The following is a 21,669-nucleotide window of genomic DNA, read 5'->3' as shown; positions in this document are numbered from 1 at the left end:
TCATGGGTATATTTGTGTTTGAAATTTCTTAATACTTGCCTTTATTTAGAACTCTTTGATGAGATATTTGCTTTTATAACTTTTAGAAGTGATGATAATCAAAGTCTAGGTCTTGATTTTTTTAGTTCTTTAAAATATGTAACAGATTGTAGCTAAAAACAATTTTGAAGTGATTCATATTTACATGGTAGGTAGAAGAATGTTGATCTCACAGGGTTCCATATCTAAAAATATGCTGAAGCAGTACTATTAAAGTTCTAATTGTGTTACTTTTACATTGATACAGTTTATTTTGAATTTATGAATTGATTTTCCTTGTAAACAAAATTTATAATTGCTATCACCAAAACTTTTTTTAATGAAACATGAATAAGAAAAGATAAATTGGAAAAAATCAAAACCATAAAGTAAGTTTAATGTACCAGAGTCCATGGATTTATTTTATTTTTTTAAGTTTATTAATTTTTGAAGGAGAGAGAGATACAGCGTGAGCAGGGGAGGGGCAGAGAGAGAGAGGGAGACACAGAATCGGAAGCAGGCTCCAGGCTCTGGGCTGTCAGCACAGAGCCTAATGCGGGGCTTGAACTCACAAACTGTGAGATCATGACCTGAGCCGAAGTCGGATGCCCAACTGACTGAGCCACCCAGTTCCCCCAGAGTCCATGGATTTAATATCATATCTATATTATTCTTTTTTTTTAAATGTTTATTTATTTATTTTGAGATAGAGCTTGAGCAGGGGAAGGGCAGAGAGAGAGAGAGAGAGAGAGAGAGAGAGAGAGAATCCCACACAGGCTCTGTGCTGTCAGCACAGAGCCCAACACAAGGCTGGATCTCTTGAACTGTGAGATCATAACCTGAGCCAAAACCAAGAGTCGGAGGCTTAACTGACTGAGCCACCCAGGTGCCCATATCCTATCTACTTGAAACATTTTAATTGCCTCTCATCAGTGATTTGTTACCCATTAACTGTTAAGGATTACTTATTGGCTATTTTATCACCTAACTAAATTCTACAGAGTATACTAGGAAGCCAGATGGAAGAATGGGCTCAGCAGTGGGACTTCAGGAAAATTATTCCACTTCTCTTGACCTCAGTTTCATTATTTATAAAATGGGAGAAATCACAGCTCCTGTTTTTCAGGGTTACTGAGGGGATTGCATGAGAATGCACATAGCAAGCCTTTAATAAATAGTAGTTGTTATCTGTAAAGGTCTAACTCAGAGGCCATCTTTTTCCAAGAAGCATTTTCCGACCCCTTCAGCCAACGAGGTAAGCATAGGTGAATGCTTGGTTATTTGTCTTAAATCGTGACTTATTTCACACATGGCAGTGTGGTCTTCCAGGCAGTGTGCCAGCCTTGAGTTATTCCCTGTACTCCAACTAACACCCTGCTCAACAGTAACCACAGTAATCGAGAGCTTGGGTAGTCCTCTGAGTTCAGCGATCCTCAGCGGGGTTCTGGGTGGGCCTTTCCTGCAGCAGCCAAGTCTGATTCAGTCACACAGAAATGTCGCATCGTGGGGGTTACTGTTTGTCTTTGGTGGACCACAATGCATAGAACAGGTGCAGTCTAGCAGATGTGAGGGAAGACAGGTGCACCTGTGAACGTAAGCAGGCGCAGGAGCAGTGTGGCGGTATTCTGAGGGCCTCCCTCTCGAGGCAGGAATTTCTGGAGGGGCACTGGCCTTCTAGGCGGGGGCGGGGGAAGAGGATGACTTTCAAACAGATCAGCCCACATGTGGGGCCTTGGCCCAGTCGCCCCTCTTGGGCGGCGCTGGAAAGATCCAATCTTGGGGACCGAGGGACCGTCCAGACCCGCCCCCGCAGTCCAGCAGAGAGCCAGAATTCAGACGCTGTTAATGCCGAGAGAGGTCACGTCCTGAATCCTGGGCTAGAGGCACTTCGTCCATGCAGTCAGAGTTGGGGGGACGGCCTCAGTCGGCGAGCGGGAGGAGGAAACAGGTAGGATCTTGGAGCGACCACAGCAGGCTGGGCGCCAGGGCCAGGCCGCCCACGCCCCGCCCACGCCCCACCTCGCCCCGCCCCTTGCCCGGCAGGACGAGGCCCCGCCCAAGGCCCCACCCCTTCCCCGTCCCTTCCCCGCCTCCTGTCAGACAGGCCCAGACCCCGCCCCCGCCCCGCCCCGCCTCCTGCCCGACAGGGCCAGACCACGCCTCAGACACGCCCCTTCCCCGCCCCCTGCCGGAGAGGACCAGCCCCCCCGCCCCCGCCCAGGCCCCGCCCCGGCGGCGGCCACAGGGGCGGGCCGCGCCGCCGCCACGTGCTCCGACGCAGGGAGCCGCCCGCCGGCAGGCTGAGCGCGGGTAGAGCTCCGGTATCTGGGCGCCGCTAGCAGCAGGGCAGCGGGAAGCATGGCCACGGCGGCGGCGGCTGTGGCCCGTCGGGCCGGGGCGAGGGCGGCGGCGGCTCTGCTGAGCGCCTGCGGGACCGCGGCCCGGGGGTGGCGGCGCGCGGGCCCCGCACGGCCCTTGTGCACAGCACCTGGAACGGCCCCGGACATGAAAGGCTACCTGTGGGAGCGCTACCGGGAGGCAAAGAGGAGCACGGAAGGTGAGTGCGGCGGTTCCCGCAGAACCTCCAGTGCCTAGGGGCCCGTCTCAGGCGGTCAGCGGGTGAGCGGGCACCCTCGCACCCGCGCGGGTCCCGCTGCTGACCTCCAGGGCCCTCCAGTCGTGACCCTCGGTCTCCCCCAGTCCCAACTGCGGTGACATCTCCCCCGCAGTGCGATTCCGGGAAACGCGGAAAAATGCACCTCCAGAAACTTTACAATTTTCCTTTCTCCTGTCGGGAAAGCAGTTTTATAAATTCTGGCGATTCGTAGCCAGAAATCTACATCGGAAGCGCTTTGGGCTCCACGGACATCGCTTAGGAGGCAGTCATCCCCAGGCACTGTTAGGTATTGTTAATAACGGAGAGTAATAATAGTAGCAGCCGGAGTCCGGCAGGCGGCGAGTGCCTCTGGAGCTGAGCTGCTGGGCTGCTGTCGGTGGCCAGAAGCGATTTTCCTTTTTTTTTTTTTTTGCCGTGTTTGAAATAGGAGGGGTCCAAGTTGAGAGTGTTCTGGGTTATCTACCAACCTTAGTGAGGAGGGGATTCCAGGGAGTGACTCCTTTGTTGGCAGGTGAACATAAAATCAGCTTGGTGAGGGAAATGGGCAGAGGCGGTGGGAGGCCCAAGGAAATCCTAGTGCCAGGCACATAGATAGTCCTCCTGAATCCTTCCCATACCTCGGAGGGACGATGCCACATCCCCATCCTGTAGATGGGAAAAGTCAGACTCAAGTTTAAGGAACCTGGCCAAGGTCACACCTTGACTTGGGGTCTGTCTCAGCCCCTGACCCTCTGTCCCGTTTCCTGTGCTCGGCTACTTTTCTGTAGCAGCTGACCATTTGGGGCCTGGTATTAAAGGCCAGTGTTAAGCCATTGGTGCTGCTACTTTCAAGGAAGATTTAGAATTGAAATGTTTGTACTGACTGATGGTGGCAGTGCGGTGGGGTGGGGTAGCGTGGATAAGGAAAGTATTTGGTGGGAGAGAACTTTTGGTAGGATCCCATTTTCAATCTTTTGGCCAGAAGTCAGTTTAATGAGAGAAAGCAAGGGGCTGATTTTCACCAACTGGGATAATTTTCTGAGAGAGCTCAAAGTGGCTGGCAACGCAGAATTCTGTAAAAAAGGGCTTCTTAGTTTTCCTTTGCTCAGAGTTAAATTTTGCACTGCATTTGGAAGTGGCTGTGTGGTATGGTGAAAAGGGTGCCTTTCCAGATCCTGGACGTTGCAGATCTTAGATGAAACAATTGTAGATCATCTAGCTCTGCTTTGGGACTTGCAAGACTGTTTAAAATTGAAATTATTATATATTTACACGCTGTTGTAAAAATTGATGCCGGAGGTCTGGCATACCCTTTACTTTACCCAAGTTTCTCCCAGTGGTAACATTTTGCAAAAGAATAGTATAGTATCTCAAGCAGTGTGTCGATGCTGATACATTGTACAGATCTTAATCAGAGCCCTCTACTTTGACTTCACTTGTGTTTGTGTATTTAGTTCTATACGGTTTTATCATATGCAGGTTCAAGAATCCAGTGCTGCGGTTAATACTCTTAAGATACGGAATATCATTAGCGACATCTCTCACATTGTCTTTATAGCCATGTCCACTTCCCGCCAATGCTTTCTCCAGTCCCTGGGGCATTATCTGTTCTCCATTTCAAAAATTTTGCCATTTCAAAGATGTTATATAGAAGGAATCAAACAGTATGTGACTTTCTGGAATTGGCTTTTTTAACTGAGCGTAACTTCCTGGAGATGCGTGCAAGTGGTTGTGTGTGTTGTATCCATGTGTGTTCTCTTTTTATTGCTGAGTAGCGTCCCATGGAGTGGATGAACCACAGCTGAACCATTTTTTAACCGTGGTGAACCGCTGAACTGTACTGCACTCACTGAAAGATATCTGGGTTGCTCCCAGTTTTTGACAATTAAGAATCTGCGGTAAACATTTGCGTATATAGGTTTTTGTGTGAACATGTTTTCATTTGTCTAAATGCCATTGCTTGGTTGAATGGTAATTGCATGTTTAGTTTTATAAGAAACTACAGGCCGAATTGTTGCCATTCTTCATGAAGCCTCAGTTTCATCATCTGTAAAATGGGGATGTCAGCAGTACCGCATCCTAGGGTTTGGTGAGGAATGATTGTGTCCATCCATGGAAGGTGTTTAGAACAGTGCCTGCCGAGTGAGACAGCTAGAGTGTTGGGTGATAAAGGTCAGCATGAGGCCAGAGTTTGGGTTTTGGGGTGTGATAATCAGAGTGAAATTGTGGAGTATGAGAGCTCAGAGGAGATTTTTGAGACTTAAATACCTCTGTGGTCTTAGGTGCAAGTTACTTGTTATCTTTCCTCTCTGATCTTAGTCTCCTCACCAGTGATCTGGGGATAATGTGGGGATTTTTAGCGTGGGCTTGGCACGCAGCAGCTGTATAGTAGTTAGTAGCTAGTATTATTCATTAGTAAGTAACTTCCAGTTTTAGACACACACTTAGCGAGGGGTGGAGATGAGTTCGTTAGCTCTAGAGTCTAGGTACCCTTCAGCTTAGGGCAGTGCCAAACTAGCTGCGTGGCCTTGAACAAGCCCCTGATCGCTCTAGCTTGGATGTCTCTCTGTAGAAGGAGGCTGCTGGACTAAACAACGTGTAAGCCTTTTCAAGTGTTACAGGTCTGGAAATCATGTATTGGTGTGCCCCATCCCGCCTTCATGCCCTTGGCACATACCTAGGAGGTCCCTGTCTCACCCCTGAGAACACAGGGACTAACGTTTGACATTTCCTTTCTCCCCCTGTCTGGGGCTGCACCGTTCCTACCTGCCATTAGCCGAGGTCTGTAAGAATGTACATGTCCAGCTTGATTCACTCACCAAGAATTTATTAGGTACCCAGCAGTGGGCTTAACGGCTGTTGATTCACAGATGGGCAAGTCTGAGGGGGAGGGGCCCACTGTGGGTGAGTCCCTGCCAATGCCCAGTGTGGGACTGCTGTCACGTGGGGGGGAGACTGGTAAACAGATAAGCGACAGTCAGCTTGGGGGACATAAACAAGGGACCCCAGGGGCTTTGACACCAGAGCAGATGAACTGCTCAGGGATCCAGGGGCTGCAGAAACCCTTGCTGGGGGTGACACTTGAACTGTGTCTGTAGGAATGAGAGGTCAGAAAAAATACGGCTATTCAGACAAAAACATGTGGTTTTATTTTTATTTTTTTCAATTTATGAAAGGACAAAATAAATTTTTTTTTTTTCTCCCTTTCTGATGATTGCTTTCTGGTCATGGGATCTCTTGGCTGATGCAAACAAGCCCTTTGCAGGCTCTCCCAGAATGAAGTCTGCTTAGGGAAGAGCTGATTTTCATTACATGTTTTATTTACCCTTCCTCTCCTGCCCTTCTTTTTCCCCCCTCCATTTTTGTTTTTAAGAAGTTTTTTAGTAAACTTTAGTTTTTAGATCAGTTTTCGACTTACAGAAAAATCATGTGGTTTCTATAAACCCAACCTCACGTGACTGTGGCACATTCGTCACAATTGGTGAACCAACGTCGATGCATTGTCAGTATGTATCAGTATTAACTCAAGTCCATATTTAATTCATATTTCCCTAGTTTTTAACCCAATGTCCTTTTCTGCCCCAGGATCCCACCCGTAACAGCACACTGCATTTAGTTTCATGTCTCCCTGGGCTCCTCTTGGTGGTGACAGTTTCTCTGAGTTTTCCTCAAGGTTTTGATTACCTTGACAGCTTTGAGGAGAAGTGGTCACGTACTTTGTAGAATGTCCCTCATTTGGGCTGTCTTTTTTTTTTTTTTTTTTTTTTTTTTAAACTTGAGATTTTGGAAGTAGAATATTTATGCATCCTGTCAAACTCAGCTCAAAGGAAAGGTTCTTCATATTTTTAGGAAAAGAAATACCGGTTTATAACCTCCAGCAAAAATTCCCTGCAGAGCCGTGGGTCTCCGCCGGCGTCGGGGCCGGGTGGGGGGCACTTGGCAACGTCTGGAGAGCTGTTGGCTCGTCGCACCTGGGGGTGAGGCGCTGCCCCTGGCCTCCAGCGTGAGGAGGTCAGGGATGCCCCTAGACAATCTGTAATGCACAGGACAGCGTCCTCACAGTGAGGAATAATCCAGCCCCAGGGTGGGTAAGACCAGGCTCAAGAAACCATGTCCTAGAATGGTGAATTCTAAGAAATCATCGTGCGATTGTAATTAAAGGGATGGATGTGTTTGTGTTGTGGTCTGTGATTTCCTGTTATGCTCCCCACCCTCCCCACCGTGCGCAACTTCCTGGAACTCATCCCTGACCTGTGTCAGGTGAGGCTGCAGGTTGGGACAGAAGAGAAGCAAGGGATTCGCATGCCCAGCGGCCCCCCCCCCCCCCCCCCCCCCCCCGCCCCTTCAGGCATCTTCTCAGAGCCGGTCTCTGTAGAGTGTTTGGCTGCTTAGCTGGGGCTGTGAAGTGTATTAACTTGTGGAAAGAAGTGTGGGGATTAGTGCGAAGTGTTAGAAGCTTTTACAGGGTGTTGAAGGATTTTATTCAGAGTTCTCGGTTGAGAGCATTTCGTTCTCATTCAAAAATTAGGCATTTCGTAAGCACTGTGTGTGTAGGACAGTCGTATAAGCTTAGTGTATATAGAATAAACATAAAGTGCGAACGCTTCCCTCAAGGAACTGCAGTGGGTTAAGGAAACAGCTTCATAATAATGAGGTAATTTCGAGACGGGACTAGTGTTTCTCAGACTGTGTTCCACCATCTTCCGAGAGATGTGGTTACGGAAATGTTGAAAATACACGTCAAAAAAGCTTTGTTGCAGGTAGGCTTATCAGAGTCTTTAAAATGCATGAGTCTTCAAGGAGGAGGGTGTTGGTGTAGCACTCCCCAGATACTTTTGACTGTGGAACCCTGCTTTTGAGGTAATAGTTCAAAATAGAGGCTCTAGAGACTATACTTGGGAGGTTCAAACAATATGTTTAACAAGAATGTATAATAATGATACCCAAAGGTGCTTAATTGTACAACCTGATGCCTTTTCTATGTAACAGGCATAGACTAACAGAGTCAGGGTCCCCCTGAGGATCTGGAGAAAGCTGTGTATTCTGTCTGTAGAAAAACAGGCAGATTTGCACAGTTATTCACAGTGCAAGCACACACACAGTTTCGTCTATAGTTTCAGGAGGTTTCTGGAGCATCTCAGCCCTCTCAGGTGAACCCAGCACTTCTTGAACCCTCTGTTAGCCTGTAAGAGTGTGAAGGATTGTCATGAGCAGGTGCTTATGGAGTAGGACTCAGCAGGGGACTGAGATCCAGGAGTCTGACTGGGCTCTTGAAGACATGTGGAGGCAGACAAGTCTTCTGTATTTTAGAGTTGTTCTTTTTGGGTTTTGGCTTCCAGCGATCTGGTAGACTAGATGGGTAGTTTAAAAATCTTTTTGTATAGAATACTCACATGCTGGAAAAATTACAAAGAACATTCTTTTGCACGTATAGCTGAGCTCTGGGGAACTAAAGTGTAGTGGCAGGGCCTAAAAAAAGGAGGCTGGTGAGCAGCCCTGAAGGCGTTACTGTCTTGGGAGCACCTGTTGGGTTTTATTGGCTATGCTTGGTGGGAGGGAACACACACACACACACACACACACACACACACACTCTCTCTCTCTCTCTCTCTCTCTCTCTGTCTCTGTCTCTCTCTCTCTCTGTCTCTCTCTCTGTCTCTCTCTGTCTCTCTCTCTCTGTCTCTCTGTGTCTTTTTCTGTTTCTCTGCCTATCTCTCTGTGTCTGTCTCTGTCTGTCTCTCTGTCTCTCCCTCTCTGAATCTCATAAATCCAGGACCCACAGAGACCTGCCTTCCATGCAGGAAGACAACAGGGAAACTTGGATATCTTGGTCTCTGCTCTATGTTTTTCCCTGTGTGTGTCGGGAGGTTGTGGAAATCTCCCTGTAACCCTGGAATCAGGCTGGTCCTCACGTGGGTTTGGGTTTGAATCTAGTCTGCTTGCGTGGTCTGTTAATCAAACTGAGAAGTTAACTAAAAGTGATCCCAAGGTGATAATGTCCTGGGATTCCTGATAGATGCAAATGGAAACTCTCCCTGGATGGCTAGACCTTCAACTCAGTCCCAAATGGAAAGCAAAGGTATTGGTAGACATGTGAGTAAATCTAAATAAGTATTGACAATATAAAAATAAGTTGAAAAGAGAGTAGGAGAGAAGAGGTAAAAGAAACAGAGAAAAAGCAAGAAATATCATAAAATGTGGTAGTGGGAATAATTCCAGATATATCAGTAATCATGATCAACTCAGACTAAAGGATTGTCAGATCAGATAAAAGAAACAAATTCTAGCTGGATGCTGTTATAAGAGATTCACCAACAAAGAAAGGTTGAAATTAACAGAATGAGAAAAGAGATTTGGGGCAAATGCTATAACCAAAGAAACCCAAAAGGTGTTCATATCAGACAAATGCTACAGTGACACCGAAAGAAAATAATGTTTACTATGGGAAGAGTTGCAAACTATAGTTCATGGGCCAGATCTTGCTTGCTATTTTCATGTATTAAATTGTATTGGAACACAGTTATACCCATTCATTTCCATACTTTTGGGGGCTCGTTTTGTGCTAGGGCATTAGAGTTGAGTAGTTGCAACAGAATGTATGGTCCATGGTTGCAGCCCAAAACACTTACAGAAAATGTATGTTGTCTCCTGAATAAGACTTTTGTCTATATGCCAACATGGATGACTCTTGTAAAAACAACACCGAGTGTGTGTGTGTGTGTGTGTGTGTGTGTGTGTGTGTATGTGTATATATACATGAAAAAAACCAAACAAGTTGCAGATGTATACTAATTTTTCAAAAAAATTTTAATGTTTATTTATTTTTGAGAGAGACAGAGTGCGAACAAGGGAGGGGCAGAGAGAGGGAGGGAGACACAGAATCTGAAGCAGGCTCAGGCTCTGAGCTGTCAGCACAGAGCCCAACACGGGGCTCGAACTCACGGACCTTGAGATCATGACCTGAGCCAAAGTTGGATGCTTAACCAACTGAGCCACCCAGGCGCCCCTACATGTATACTAATTTTTAAAGGCTTGAAAACACATAAAAGATACTATAGATCACCTATAGTGATATGCATGCATGTGCTAAAAGTCAAAAATGCAGGAGAATGATGGACACCAAAGTCAGGGTAGTGGTTACCCTCTTTGGTGGGAGGAGAATGCAGGTGAAGAGTTAAGCGGTTTATTTCCTAAACTGGATGATGGGGATGTAGTATCTTTTTACCTTTCCGTGTATCTTAAAAATGGTCAGATGTACTTTTTAAATGTCTCATTCTATTTTGGTGTAAGATATTGATGATCCTGTGGCCATGGGAAGTAGTAGCACAAAGATTTCAGGGGGAAACATGCCATGTAATAATTTCCACATTTTTCAGGTAGGAATGAAATTCCTAAATTAGAAGAGAAGCAGAGACCCTTCGAGGTCATAGAATCTATCCAGCCCTTTGCTGGAAGAAGGATTCCGTTTTTCCATAGCACTTATTAGTGGCCATCTGGCATCTGCTTGAGTTTGCCATATGAGCACAAGCCTGCCAATTTTATTTTGGAGGGTTTGAGTCACACAGAGTCATTCTAATTCCTCTCCCATATGATAGCTGTTTAAATATGAAGATGGTGATCATGCATCATCGCTGCCCCTCCCCTTGACTTCATTACTTTGGAAGCTCTTTGCATTCAGTCTGGCTTGTCGATTCCTGATACCCCGTTGGAAGTGAACCATTTGGTACTGACCACAGGGAGCCGCATGTTGTCCGACTGGCTCAGAGCAAGGGCGCAGCCAGCCCTGCCCCAGGGGCATGCTGCTTCTGTTGGGACACCTAGAATCCAAGGCAGGCTTAATTCCTGTGAGGTTTCCAGTCAACGAGGTCCTGACTTTGACAAGCTCTATTTTAGATGAAGGAAAAAAAGAGAATAAAAAGCCTTTTCCCCTACAATTATTGAAAAAGCGTTTAGCAGGCTCCCCGCGTTGGGCTTTGTGCTGACAGCTCAGAGCCTGGAGCCTGCTTCGGATTCTGTGTCTCCCTCTTTCTGCCCCTCCCTCTCTCTCTCTCTGTCTCTCTCTCTGTCAATGTCTCAAAGATAAATACACATTAAAAAAAGAATGAAAAAAAAAAGCATTTAGCAGATTGAAGATCACTACCTCCCCCTAGAAGTTTTTATGTGCCTGTCGTGCATTATTAGCGGGTGCCTAGGAGAAAAAAAGGTGGTATTTTCTTTTTTCTTTTCTTTTTGAAGTTACATACTTCATGTTTTAATCAAGATGGTGCAGTGAGAAAGGTTAGCCGATTGATCAGGCTTGGTAAGACACTTTTGTACTTTAGTGGGTTGGTCCTTGACTGTGAGAAATTCCTCTTTTTCAGTTTACTAGGGTTTGGGGGAACTGTCTTGTATTAAGTGAATTTATGAGGTAATGATATATAAACCAGAATAAAATTTTAGTTTGTATTTAGAGACTTAACTCTCCAAGATGTAACTCTTGTGATTACTTTGGGCCCACCTGGAATGTTTTTGTTCTCTTTTGAGCAGGAAAACCTGCTTGAGAAACATGATTACTCTCAGTGTCAGAATGTTGTTTGAGTATCCATTTTATTTAACAAGTATTTTTTGAGTATCGTCTATGTGTGGCTTACTTTACGGTAGCGAACAAGGCAGGCATAGCTAGGGTAGCAGTTTTCAAATGTTTTGCTCACAGGACTTACACACTTAAAATTATTGAAGGTCCCCAAATTTTTCTGTTTATATAGATTACACTGATAGTGGCTATATTAGAAATTAAAAATGAGAGATTAAAAAAATAGGTATTTATCACTTCATTTGAAATAACAACAAATCTGTTACCTGCTAACATAAATGACACACTTTTTCGATGAAAAATGACTACTTTCCAAAATAAAAGAACTTTAGAAGAATGTCATAGTTTCACCTTCTTGCAGATTTCTGCAGTGTCTGGATTAGTAGGCGATGGCTGGGGTCTCTGATCGGATTCTGCATTCTGTCCCTTGAGTTGTCAGACATTGTGTGGCCTCTGGAAAGCTCCACTGTAAGTTGGTGAGAAAATAAGAGTGAAAAAGGCAAAAATTCTTACTGCTCCTTTGACAAATCACTGCAAATTTAGTGACTTAAAACTACACAAATCAGTTACAGTTCTGGAGATCACAAGTCTGAAATGGGTCTCGCCGGGCTAAATTCAGGGTGTTGGCACATGCATGTGCTAAAAGTAAAAAATGCAGGAGAATTATAAACACCAACGTCGGAGTGGTGGTTACCTCTTTGGCGGGAGGAGAATGCAGGTGAAGATTTAAGGGGTTTATTTCCTAAACTGGATGGTGGGGATGTAGAATCTCTTTACCTTTCCAGTGTCTTAAAAATCAGTGTTGGCAGTTCTCTGTTCCTTTTAGAGGCTCTAGAGAATGTTTTCTTGCCTTTCCCAGTTTCTAGAAGCTTCCTGCATTCTTTGGTTTAGGGCCCCTTTCATTTGCAAAGCCTGCAATGGTCAGTGGAGCCTTTTTCACATTCCATCACTGTGACGCTGAATCTTCTGTCCTTTCTACACTTAACCCTTGTGATTAGGGCCCACCTAGATAAACTAGCCTAGTCTCTCTCTCAAAGTCAGCTGATCAGCAGCCCGATGTAATCTACAACCTTAATTCCCCTCTGCCATGTAAAGATAGCATAGCCACAAATTCTAGGGATTAGGATGTGGATGTCCTAATCGACAGTATTCTGTCTGGCACGTTTAAGCATTATTATAAAAATAGTTTTGATCTCAGAGATCCCATGAAAGAGTCAGGGGACCTGGCTTCTGGGATTATGCTGTTTAGGAAAAATATGAGTTGAATGCATGTGTAAAGGAGATGGGAACTGACATTTATGAAGTGCCTGCTATGTGCCAAATAGTCTGCCAGGCAATTGACCGACATTTTATTGTTTGCTAAGTGTATGACCTTGGACCTTCCCAATTTAGCCTTTCTCATCTGCAAACTGGGTGTTGCAGTGTTTACCCTAGGGAGTTCTTGTGAGCATTAATCAAATAATCAATGGGAAGTGCCCAGTGGATGGTATAGAAGGCATTGATAATTATTGCCTTTCTACTGCCTCCATACTTTAATGAAAAATTCTTGATACCTTGCCTAGTATTTGATCTTTTGATATGGCTACATTTTCTTTTTCTAAGAAGTTTCCCTCAGGAAACAAATACTTTTCTTTTGAGCAGTTAAGTTTTTTTTAATTTTTTTTAATTTTTTTATTTGAGAGAAAGCACGTGTGCGCGTGCACAAGTTGGGTAGGGGAAGAGGAAGAGAGAGAGAGAGAGAGAAAGAGAGAGAGGATGAATCCCAAGCAGGTTCCATGCTCAGTGCAGATGCAGGGTTTGATCCCATGACGCTGGGATCATGACCTGAGCCAAAATCAAGAGCTAGATGTTCAACCAACTGAGCCACCCAGGCACCCCTGTTCTTTTTTTTTTTTTTTTTTTTTTTAAAGTTGGCTCCACACTGGGGGTGAGGCTTGAACTCACAACCCTGAGACAGAGTTACACACTCTACCAACTGTGCGTTTTATCAAATGACTTAAGATTAGGTTGTCATTAAACCATTATCACATGTAATTTTGTTTCAAATGTAGTCCCGTGTGGTTTTATTTTTAGAACGTTGGGAAGCATGATAGATTGTCACAGAACAGTCAAAATGGCAGATATTATTTACTGAGTAATAAAGATGTTATTTTAACTTCTGGTAGGAGTTGTGCAAATGTCATGTGCATTATTAATTATTCAGATGAGTAGTTGTAATTGTCATGGATTGCTCTTCCCTGGACGAAATATCTAAACTAATGGAAAAATGAGAGGTGCTTTTTAGAGTTGTAGATGCAGCACAAATGACTTTTGAATTGCCATCTCGTCTGAGAGGGGAACCGGGCTAAGTTCCCCTTCGCCTCGCGTGTCGGCTCGCGGGTTCTCGGCCTCCCCCACTGCCTGTGATGCTGTCGCTACAGAGCTCATGCGTCATCACTTACTCACTTAGGGTCCCCGCACTGTTCCCTGTGTGGTGGCTGGCACATAGTAGGTGTGCAGTAGTGCTTACTGAAAACGTGTCTAAGGGTTGAGTAAGTGGGAAAACCAGTGTACCAAGACACTACATACTGTGCGGCCTTCTTTGTATAAAGCTCTAGAAGATGCAAATGAATCTGATCAAAAATAGAACAGGGATGCCCCAGTGGCTCAGTGGTCAGCTCAGGTCCTGATGTCGCTGTTCGTGAGATTGAATCCCGCATCAGGCTCCGTGCTGTCAGCGCAGAGCCTGCTTGGGATTCTCTCTCTTTCTCTCTCTGTCTGTCTGTCTCTCTTTCTCTCTCTCTCTCTCTCTCTCTCTGTCTCTCTCTCTGCCCTTCCCCTGTGTGTTTCTCTCTCTTTCTCTCTCAAAAATAAAACAAATAAACCTTAAAAAGACAATAGAACAGTAGTTGTGTGGGGATGGTCTCAAGGATAAAGGGAGAATTCAAGGGGTGAGGGGAAATGTTTGGGGATGCTAGATATGCTTCTTATCTTTATTGGGATGATGGCTTCATACGTGTATACATAGGCCAGACCTTGTCAAGTTGTGATTTCTTATACATCATTTGTACCTCAATAGAACTATAAAGTAAAGACAAAGAAATAAGAGAAGGACTCTGGGCTCGCCTGGCTTGAAGCAGGTTCCTACCGCAGGAGTGGGAAGTGTGGCTCGGTGTGAGTCCGGTGCTCTAGCCTGGACTGCCAAACATGGCTGGAGGGGTGGCGCAGGATCCCAGAAGAACACAGAATTCGTGTGTTTGGAGGTGGGGAACGGTCATTTCTTATCTAAGGGTTGGGGTGCGCTGGACAGGTAACCCCATAATGTTCACCTTCGTGGTGAAAAGGATACATTGGTCACTTGGTTTTGTCTCTGCATCTATAGGACTATTGAAGAAGGAAAGGCGATTTACAATTGAATGGCCATTGGAGAAACTGGGGATACTGGAGAAAGTAGTTTCTGGCTAAAAATAGTTGTATTTGAATCTCTGAGGTCTAATAGCGCTCCTGTGAATCGTCTGTATTTCAAGTCACACTGTTTGCTCTACTCTTAGCTCCCTTACTGTAACTGCTTATTAGCAGAAAGGATAAAAGTCGTCAGAACCACATCAGATCACGTTTGTTGGCATTAAACATAACATTGTAAACATAAGCGTGACATTTGCATTACGGTCAAATTGTTCTCTAACACATCGGTTGCATTAGGACCCACTCAACAGTTTTCAGACAGGTGTCAGTAGAACCGACTGCCTTTGCCCAAGCCTTACTTGACAGGAGGAAGTTGTAACTGGTGAAGTTTGCCAAGAGAAAATCATCTCAGGTGATTGTCTTTTCCTTATCATTTCACTTGCCAGTTGCAGATGAAACATTAAAAGCTTTACAGTTTGGGTTCAGAACCTTGAGCTCACTTGGGGTAGAGACAGTGGAAGGGGGATGTGACTCCTGCTTCAACATAGACACAAAAAGTCCCTATACCTTTTTTTCATATATTTTCAATCTATATGTATCCTTAAAAAATTTTTAAAAATATTTATTTAATTTTGAGAGACAGAGTGCGAGTCAGGGAGGGGCAGAGAGAGAGGGAGACACAGAATCTGAAGCAGGCTCCAGGCTTTGGGCTGTCAGCACAGAGCCTGACACGGGGCTGGAACCCACAAACCATGACATCATGATCTGAGCTGAAGTCTGACACTCAACCAACTGAGCCACCCAGGCACCTCTCTATATGTATCCTTTAATTTTTAATTTTTTTTTTTTTTTTTACAGTTTATTTATTTTTGAGAGAGAAAGAGAGAAAGACTGTGTGAATGGGGTAGGGCAGAGAGAGAGGGGAGAGAGAATCCCCAGCAGGCTCTGCACTGTCAGGACAGAGCCGATGTGGGGCTCGAACCCACAAACCGTGAGATCACGACTTGAGCCGAAACCAAGAGTCAGACACTTAACCAACTGAGCCACCCAGGCACCCCCTATATGTATCCTTTTAAAAGAAATTTGGAATCTTGTCGTTTATAACATGCAAGGTTATTTATTTATTCATTTATTTAATTTAAAGAGTGAGTGGAGGAGAGGGGCAGAGGAAGAGAGAGAGAGAATCCCAAGCAGGCTCCATGCTCAGCACAGAATCCCACACAGGGCTTGATCCCATGACCCTGGGATCGTGACCTGAGCCAAAATCAAGAGTCAGATGCTCAATCGACTGAGCCACGCAGGTGCCCCAACATGTGAACTTTTTTTTAAAGTTTATTTATTTTTTGGGGGGGGGCAGAGAAAGAGAGAGAGAGAGAGAGAGAGAGAGAGAGAACTGCAAGCAGGCTGTGCACTGTCAGCACAGAGCCTGACATGGGGCTCGAACCCATGAACCGTGAGGTGGTGACCTGAGCTGAAACAAAGAGCTTACCTGATTTAGTCACCCAGGCTCTCCACGAACTTTTAAAAGAGAATTTGAAGCCATGTTAAAGAAGTATGAAATAATTAATAAAATATTTTGAATATTTGTGAATATTCATTAAGTGTACGAATATGATGAAATCTAACCTCAAGTAGAGATTTGGTCAATTTAGAGAAAAACAAATACTTTAAATCTGCTCTTTTGTTGATTTAGAAGCATAGATGTATATTACAAAGAAATAGGACCTTGAGCTGTTACTTTAGTTCCATCTTATTTTCCTTCTTTGTAAGGCAGGGATTATAACTATGTTAAGTGAGGTCTGTGCACCTTCATCTGGGGCCTGGAGAGAAGCAAATGCACGTGATTATTAGCCACGAGGATTCCTTGTTGGCCCATTGAGCCCTGGGAAGATTCACAGAGAGCTGAGTGGTGGTATATGGGGGAATGTAGACTTTCCCTCTGTTTTTTGTCACCTCTAAGAAAAAAAGTTGCTTCCTTCTCCTTTTGTCCCCCTTACCTTCTTTTTCTTCTTTGGGACTTCAGATCTGAATGTTCTTTTTTTTTTTTCTTCTTCTGGGAGAATAGTTTGAAGTGTAGGGCTTATACCAAAACGAAAAATCCTAATTAGTTAAAGAAAAATGGCATCTTTATGTCTTTGGATTGTGGTTTGCATTGTCCAAAAATTGAACTTCAAGAATTTTCAAGTGCATTTCAGCTTTTCTCTTTGATCCTATTCTCATTAACGTGTTTTGGTTCAAGTATTTGAGATGTATGTTTGAGCTTCCAAATGGAGCGTATTTTTCCCCGGGGTATGCTTTATTAATAGCACTGTAATGAAATCTTTGTATGTAAGTCTTTATCCACATTTCTGAACATTTCCTTAACATAGATTCCCAGAAGGAGAAATAGTAGGTCAAAGGGTATGAATGTTTTCTAGAAAGCATTTCTAGAAAGCTTTCTAGAAAGTTTGAATTGACTTACACTCCTAAATAGCCAGGAGTGAGGCTGCCCAGTGTCAGCACCAGCACCAGCTCTGCTCTGTCATTAAAGACAAAACAAGAGGGGCACCTGGGTGGTCCAGTCGGTTAAGCGTCCAACTTTGGCTCAGGTCATGATCTCGAGGTTCGTGGGTTCGAGCCTCACATTGGGCTCTGTGCTGACAGCTCAGAGCCTGGAGCCTGCTTTGGATTCTCTGTCTCCTTCTCTCTCTGCCCCTCCCCTGTTCACACTCTGTCTCTCAAAAATAAATAAACATTCAAAACAAATCCCTCAAAAAACAAGAATGGACCCCCCCCCCCCCGCCACAAACAGTTCACATACAAAATAACAAAAGCAACAAAAACATTGGTGCAATCTGATGGGAGGAAAATGGTATCTTTTATTCCTGAGCCAAGTAACACATGCTTCTTATAGAAAAAAAGTAAATGAAGTACAGTAAAACTTTCCGAGAGAGTTAACTTTTAATTTTGTTTATGATTAGAATGGTTGAACATTTACATTTATTAGCCATTTAATTTCCTCTCTTATGGAGGAAATCTCTGATGCTTTATCTTTTTTTTCTTTATTTGGAGACAGACAGTGTGAGAGAGAGAGAGAGAGAGAGAGAGAGAGAGAGAGAGAGAGAGAGAGAGAGAGAGAGAGAATGAATGAATGAATCCCAAGGAGGCTATGTGCTGTCAGCGTGGAGCTGATGGAGGGCTCCATCCCATGGAACCCTGAGATCATGACCTGAGCTGAAACCAAGAGTTGGATGCTTAACCGACTGAGCTACCCAGGTGCATCCCCTTTATCTTTTTTATTGGATTTTTTTTTTTTTCTTTTTACGTAGGCTTCATGTGGAGCCCAGTGTGGGGCTTGAACTCATGACCCTGACATCAAGACCTGAACTGATACCAAGAGTTGGAGGCTTAACCAGCTGAGCCACCCAGGCATCATGGATTTGTTTTTCAATATTTAGCATATTCATATTTTTGCTTTTTACCTTTAAATTTCTGTTTAATATAACCTTTTCCCTCAAATTATTGTTTGTGCTATTTTTGGATACACATGTTTAGATTGTAAATCTGTGGATGTTTTCCATTTGTGATTTATTGTTATTGCTTTTATATTTGGAAATATGAGGTAAATAGTAATCTAGCTTTCACACCTTTTAAACATTTAAGAGCTTTAATTCTTTGACTCACCTGGTGTTTGTTTTGCAGCACAGTATAAAGGAAAATCTTATCTGACATTCTTTTATTATAGTTAGCCAGTGTTTATGTAGTTAGAAAAAGAGAGAATATTCTAGGTGAATTTAATTCAAGTTGGTACTCAACTACAGCATATTCTGGAGAACAGAGTAATGGTAGATTACCCGTCTTGCTGAAAGTTGGGCATATGAACGAGAATTTAAGATTGCAATGATTCTTTAGAGTCTAAACGGGGAATGCATTTAATACTGAATTAAAATGTTAACATTTGTAGGCAGTAAGAATTTTGAGTGGCTGAATATGCTTGAAATGAACTTTTAGTTAGGATCTTTTTTTTTTTTAATGTTTTATTTATTTTTTAGAGAGACAGAGACAGAGCGTGAGCAGGGGAGGGGCAGAGAGTGAGGGAGACATAGAAACTGAAGCAGGTTCCAGGCTCTGAGTGGTCAGCACGGAGCCTGATGTGGGGCTTGAACCCATGAATCGTGAGATCGTGACCTGAGCTGAAGTCGGATGCTTAACCGACTGAGCTACTCAGGCGCCCCTAGTTAGGATCTTTTTGACTGCAAGCAATAAAACATCCAGCTCAAACTGATTTAGCTTAAGCTAAATCCAAACAAACCAAACAAATCCTAAAAAACCAAACAAACCATTTTTAAAGGAAATTTTATGGGTTTGTGCAATTGGAAAATCCAGAGGTAGTATTAGCTTTGTCTCTTGACCTTGCTTTCTTCCCTACTGGCTTTTTTTTTTTTCCTTTTTTTTTAAAGTAGGCCTCATGCCCAGCTCTGAGCCCAATGCAGGGCTTGAGCTCCTGACCCTGAGATCAAGATCTGAGCTGAGATCAAGAGTTGGTTGCTTAACTGACTGGGCCACCCAGGGCTCCCCTCTCCCCCACTGGCCTTTTTAAAGGTTCTTAGGGATGGCCCCACCCATCTCATTTTATATCCTTTTAGATCCAAGTTTGGAAGAAAAGAATGCCTTTTCTGTGAAATTCTCTTCTAAATCCAGAAATTTTCCTGACTGGAACTTACTGGTACACTTTGGCTATAGGGAAAGTATGATGATGATTGGCCAGAGGGGGTCCTAAGCCTTCTCCAAACGAATTCATGTTGGTGGGGAATTCAGGTGCTGTTTGGCCAGGTCTGGGTCATGTGCTCTCCTCCTGGAGTCAGGAGTGGAATCTCACTGAGGCCACACAGGCCATAACAGTTGGGGAGGGCTGATTTCCCAAAGAAATGCAGCTGAGGAGTAGTAGCTGTGTTAGGCAGCTTAGGCTGGGTTATGCTGCATGAGCCCCAGTCTGTGGCTTCCTATAGACAGCTGTAACCAAATTCCTTCTCAGTCATGCAAAGTCTAGTGGGGCCTCAGTTGCCCTCCGTGTTCTAGCCCAGGTGTCTGCCTTGGAACCAGGCTGTCATCAGAGCTTTGGACAGTGTAATAGAGCGGTCTCTCTATTTCTTTGTACTAACTGTATAGTCTTTCTGTCATCATCCATTAGGTACAAAAGGAATTCACTTTCTAAATTGGTACCCAGTCTTGTTTCTGTTTTGGGAAAGTACAGAGGTGACTAGTCAAGGGCCCTCCTTCCATTTATACTCTAGAGTCTACAGTTTAGACAGATTGTTTGTCTTTTTGTGAGTGTTTGGCATTCTTTCCTTTTGCCTTGTAATTACTTGTGTTTCTTCTCAGCACGTTTTTGAAGTGGTTTTATGGGGCGTTGAAATCCCTTTTAAGCTTCCCATGTTCCTCGTGTTTATTTTGAGTGATGACAAATTAGACATCTGAGCTTTTTGGTGATGATGTTCATGTGATTAATACACCTTGGGCTTTCCCTCCAGCGGGACACGACTGGGCAGCCTTTGGAGATGTGCTGGTAGTGACTTTCCATCCCGGCAGGGTTCCTTGATGGCTTCACGTTTTCTTCTCAGGTTGTAGAAAGGGAGAGAGACTTTATTGCCAACCCTTTCTAAACATGAACTTCTAATTGAAACAGGCTGTTAGAACTTCCCATGGAAGGATCATGTGTGATCCTTGGTCACTCTGACCGTTGGTCACTCTGTAAGTGATCCTGTGTTACTTACTGTGGATAGTGCCATGTGGTCATGGTCAGAAAATAGCATCGTCCGCAGTGGCCCATTGACGATGTAAGGCCAGAAGATCTGTGGTGTTACATGCCGAAGAGCTTGGGACTACTGGCTTCTCCCTGTCCCGGGACTAGCTCTTGTGAACGGTCTACCTTTGCGTTTGTTTTATTTTATTTTATTTTATTTTATTTTTTATTAAATTTTTTTTTTCAACGTTTTTATTTATTTTTGGGACAGAGAGAGACAGAGCATGAACGGGGGAGGGGCAGAGAGAGAGGGAGACACAGAATCGGAAACAGGCTCCAGGCTCTGAGCCATCAGCCCAGAGCCTGACGCGGGGCTCGAACTCACGGATCGCGAGGTCGTGACCTGGCTGAAGTCGGACGCTTAACCGACTGCGCCACCCAGGCGCCCCAATATGTTCTTTTTTAAATGAAACAAATCTTCTTGTGATACTGAAACAAAGGTTCCTTTTTTTTTTTTTTTAAATTTTTTTTTTTTCAACGTTTATTTATTTTTGGGACAGAGAGAGACAGTGCATGAACGGGGGAGGGGCAGAGAGAGAGGGAGACACAGAATCGGAAACAGGCTCCAGGCTCCGAGCCATCAGCCCAGAGCCTGACGCGGGGCTCGAACTCACAGACCGCGAGATCGTGACCTGGCTGAAGTCGGACGCTTAACCGACTGCGCCACCCAGGCGCCCCACAAAGGTTCCTTTTTGTATTATTTTATTTTTGAGAGAGTGTGCACCTATGCGAAAGCAGAGAGTGGGGCAGAGAGAGAGGGAAAGAATCCTAAACAGGCTCTATGCTCCTAGTGCAGAGCCTGGTGTGGGGCTTGATCTCATGACTGTGAGATCATGACCTGAGCCGAGATCAAGGGTTGGATACTCAACCGACTGAGCCACCCAGGTGCCCCCAAAGATTCTCTTTAAATAAAGTTTTATTGAGATACTATTTTTAAAGTTTATTTATTTATCTTGAGAGAGTCAGAGTCAGTGCGAGTTGGGGAGGGGCAGAGAGCGAGGGAGACAGAGGATCCCAGGCAGGCTCCCTGCTGTCAGTACAGAGTCTGATGTGGGCTTGAACTCACAAAACTGTGAGATCATGACCTGAGCCCAAACCAAGAGTCAGACGCTTAAGCGACTGGGCCACCCAGGCGCCCGAGATATTATTGACATACTGTACCATTCACCCACTTGAAGGTCTCCCATTTGGTGGCTTTCAGTTCACAACAGCCATCTGGCCATCACTCATCACCAATTGGAGAACATTTTCATCACCCCAAAAGGAGATTCTACACGCGTTAGCAGTCTCTCCGTTTGACTCGCCTATTCTAGACAT

The 21,669-nt window shown here is 44.5% G+C and overlaps 1 protein-coding gene across 3 annotated transcripts in view; it reads left to right on the top strand.

The window, feature by feature from the left end:
• The first annotated feature begins 2,272 nt into the window (after positions 1–2,272).
• Positions 2,273–21,669, top strand: part of NT5DC3 (5'-nucleotidase domain containing 3) — an 86,431-nt gene continuing 67,034 nt past the window's right edge. Inside the window, exon 1 of one of the 3 annotated variants that reach the window (XM_045467013.1) lies at positions 2,273–2,575. In XM_045467013.1, the coding sequence (XP_045322969.1) occupies positions 2,377–2,575 (199 nt within the window). In that variant the 5' untranslated portion in view covers positions 2,273–2,376. The remainder of the gene's footprint in view (positions 2,576–21,669) is intronic. The other 2 variants (XM_045467015.1, XM_045467014.1) reach the window with 2 other exon arrangements.

This window comes from Leopardus geoffroyi, chromosome B4 (assembly GCF_018350155.1).
Source record: "Leopardus geoffroyi isolate Oge1 chromosome B4, O.geoffroyi_Oge1_pat1.0, whole genome shotgun sequence".
Lineage (NCBI taxonomy): Eukaryota > Metazoa > Chordata > Mammalia > Carnivora > Felidae > Leopardus > Leopardus geoffroyi.
Note: the sequence above shows the minus strand (reverse complement) of the source record. Positions and strands in the feature narration are given on the sequence as shown.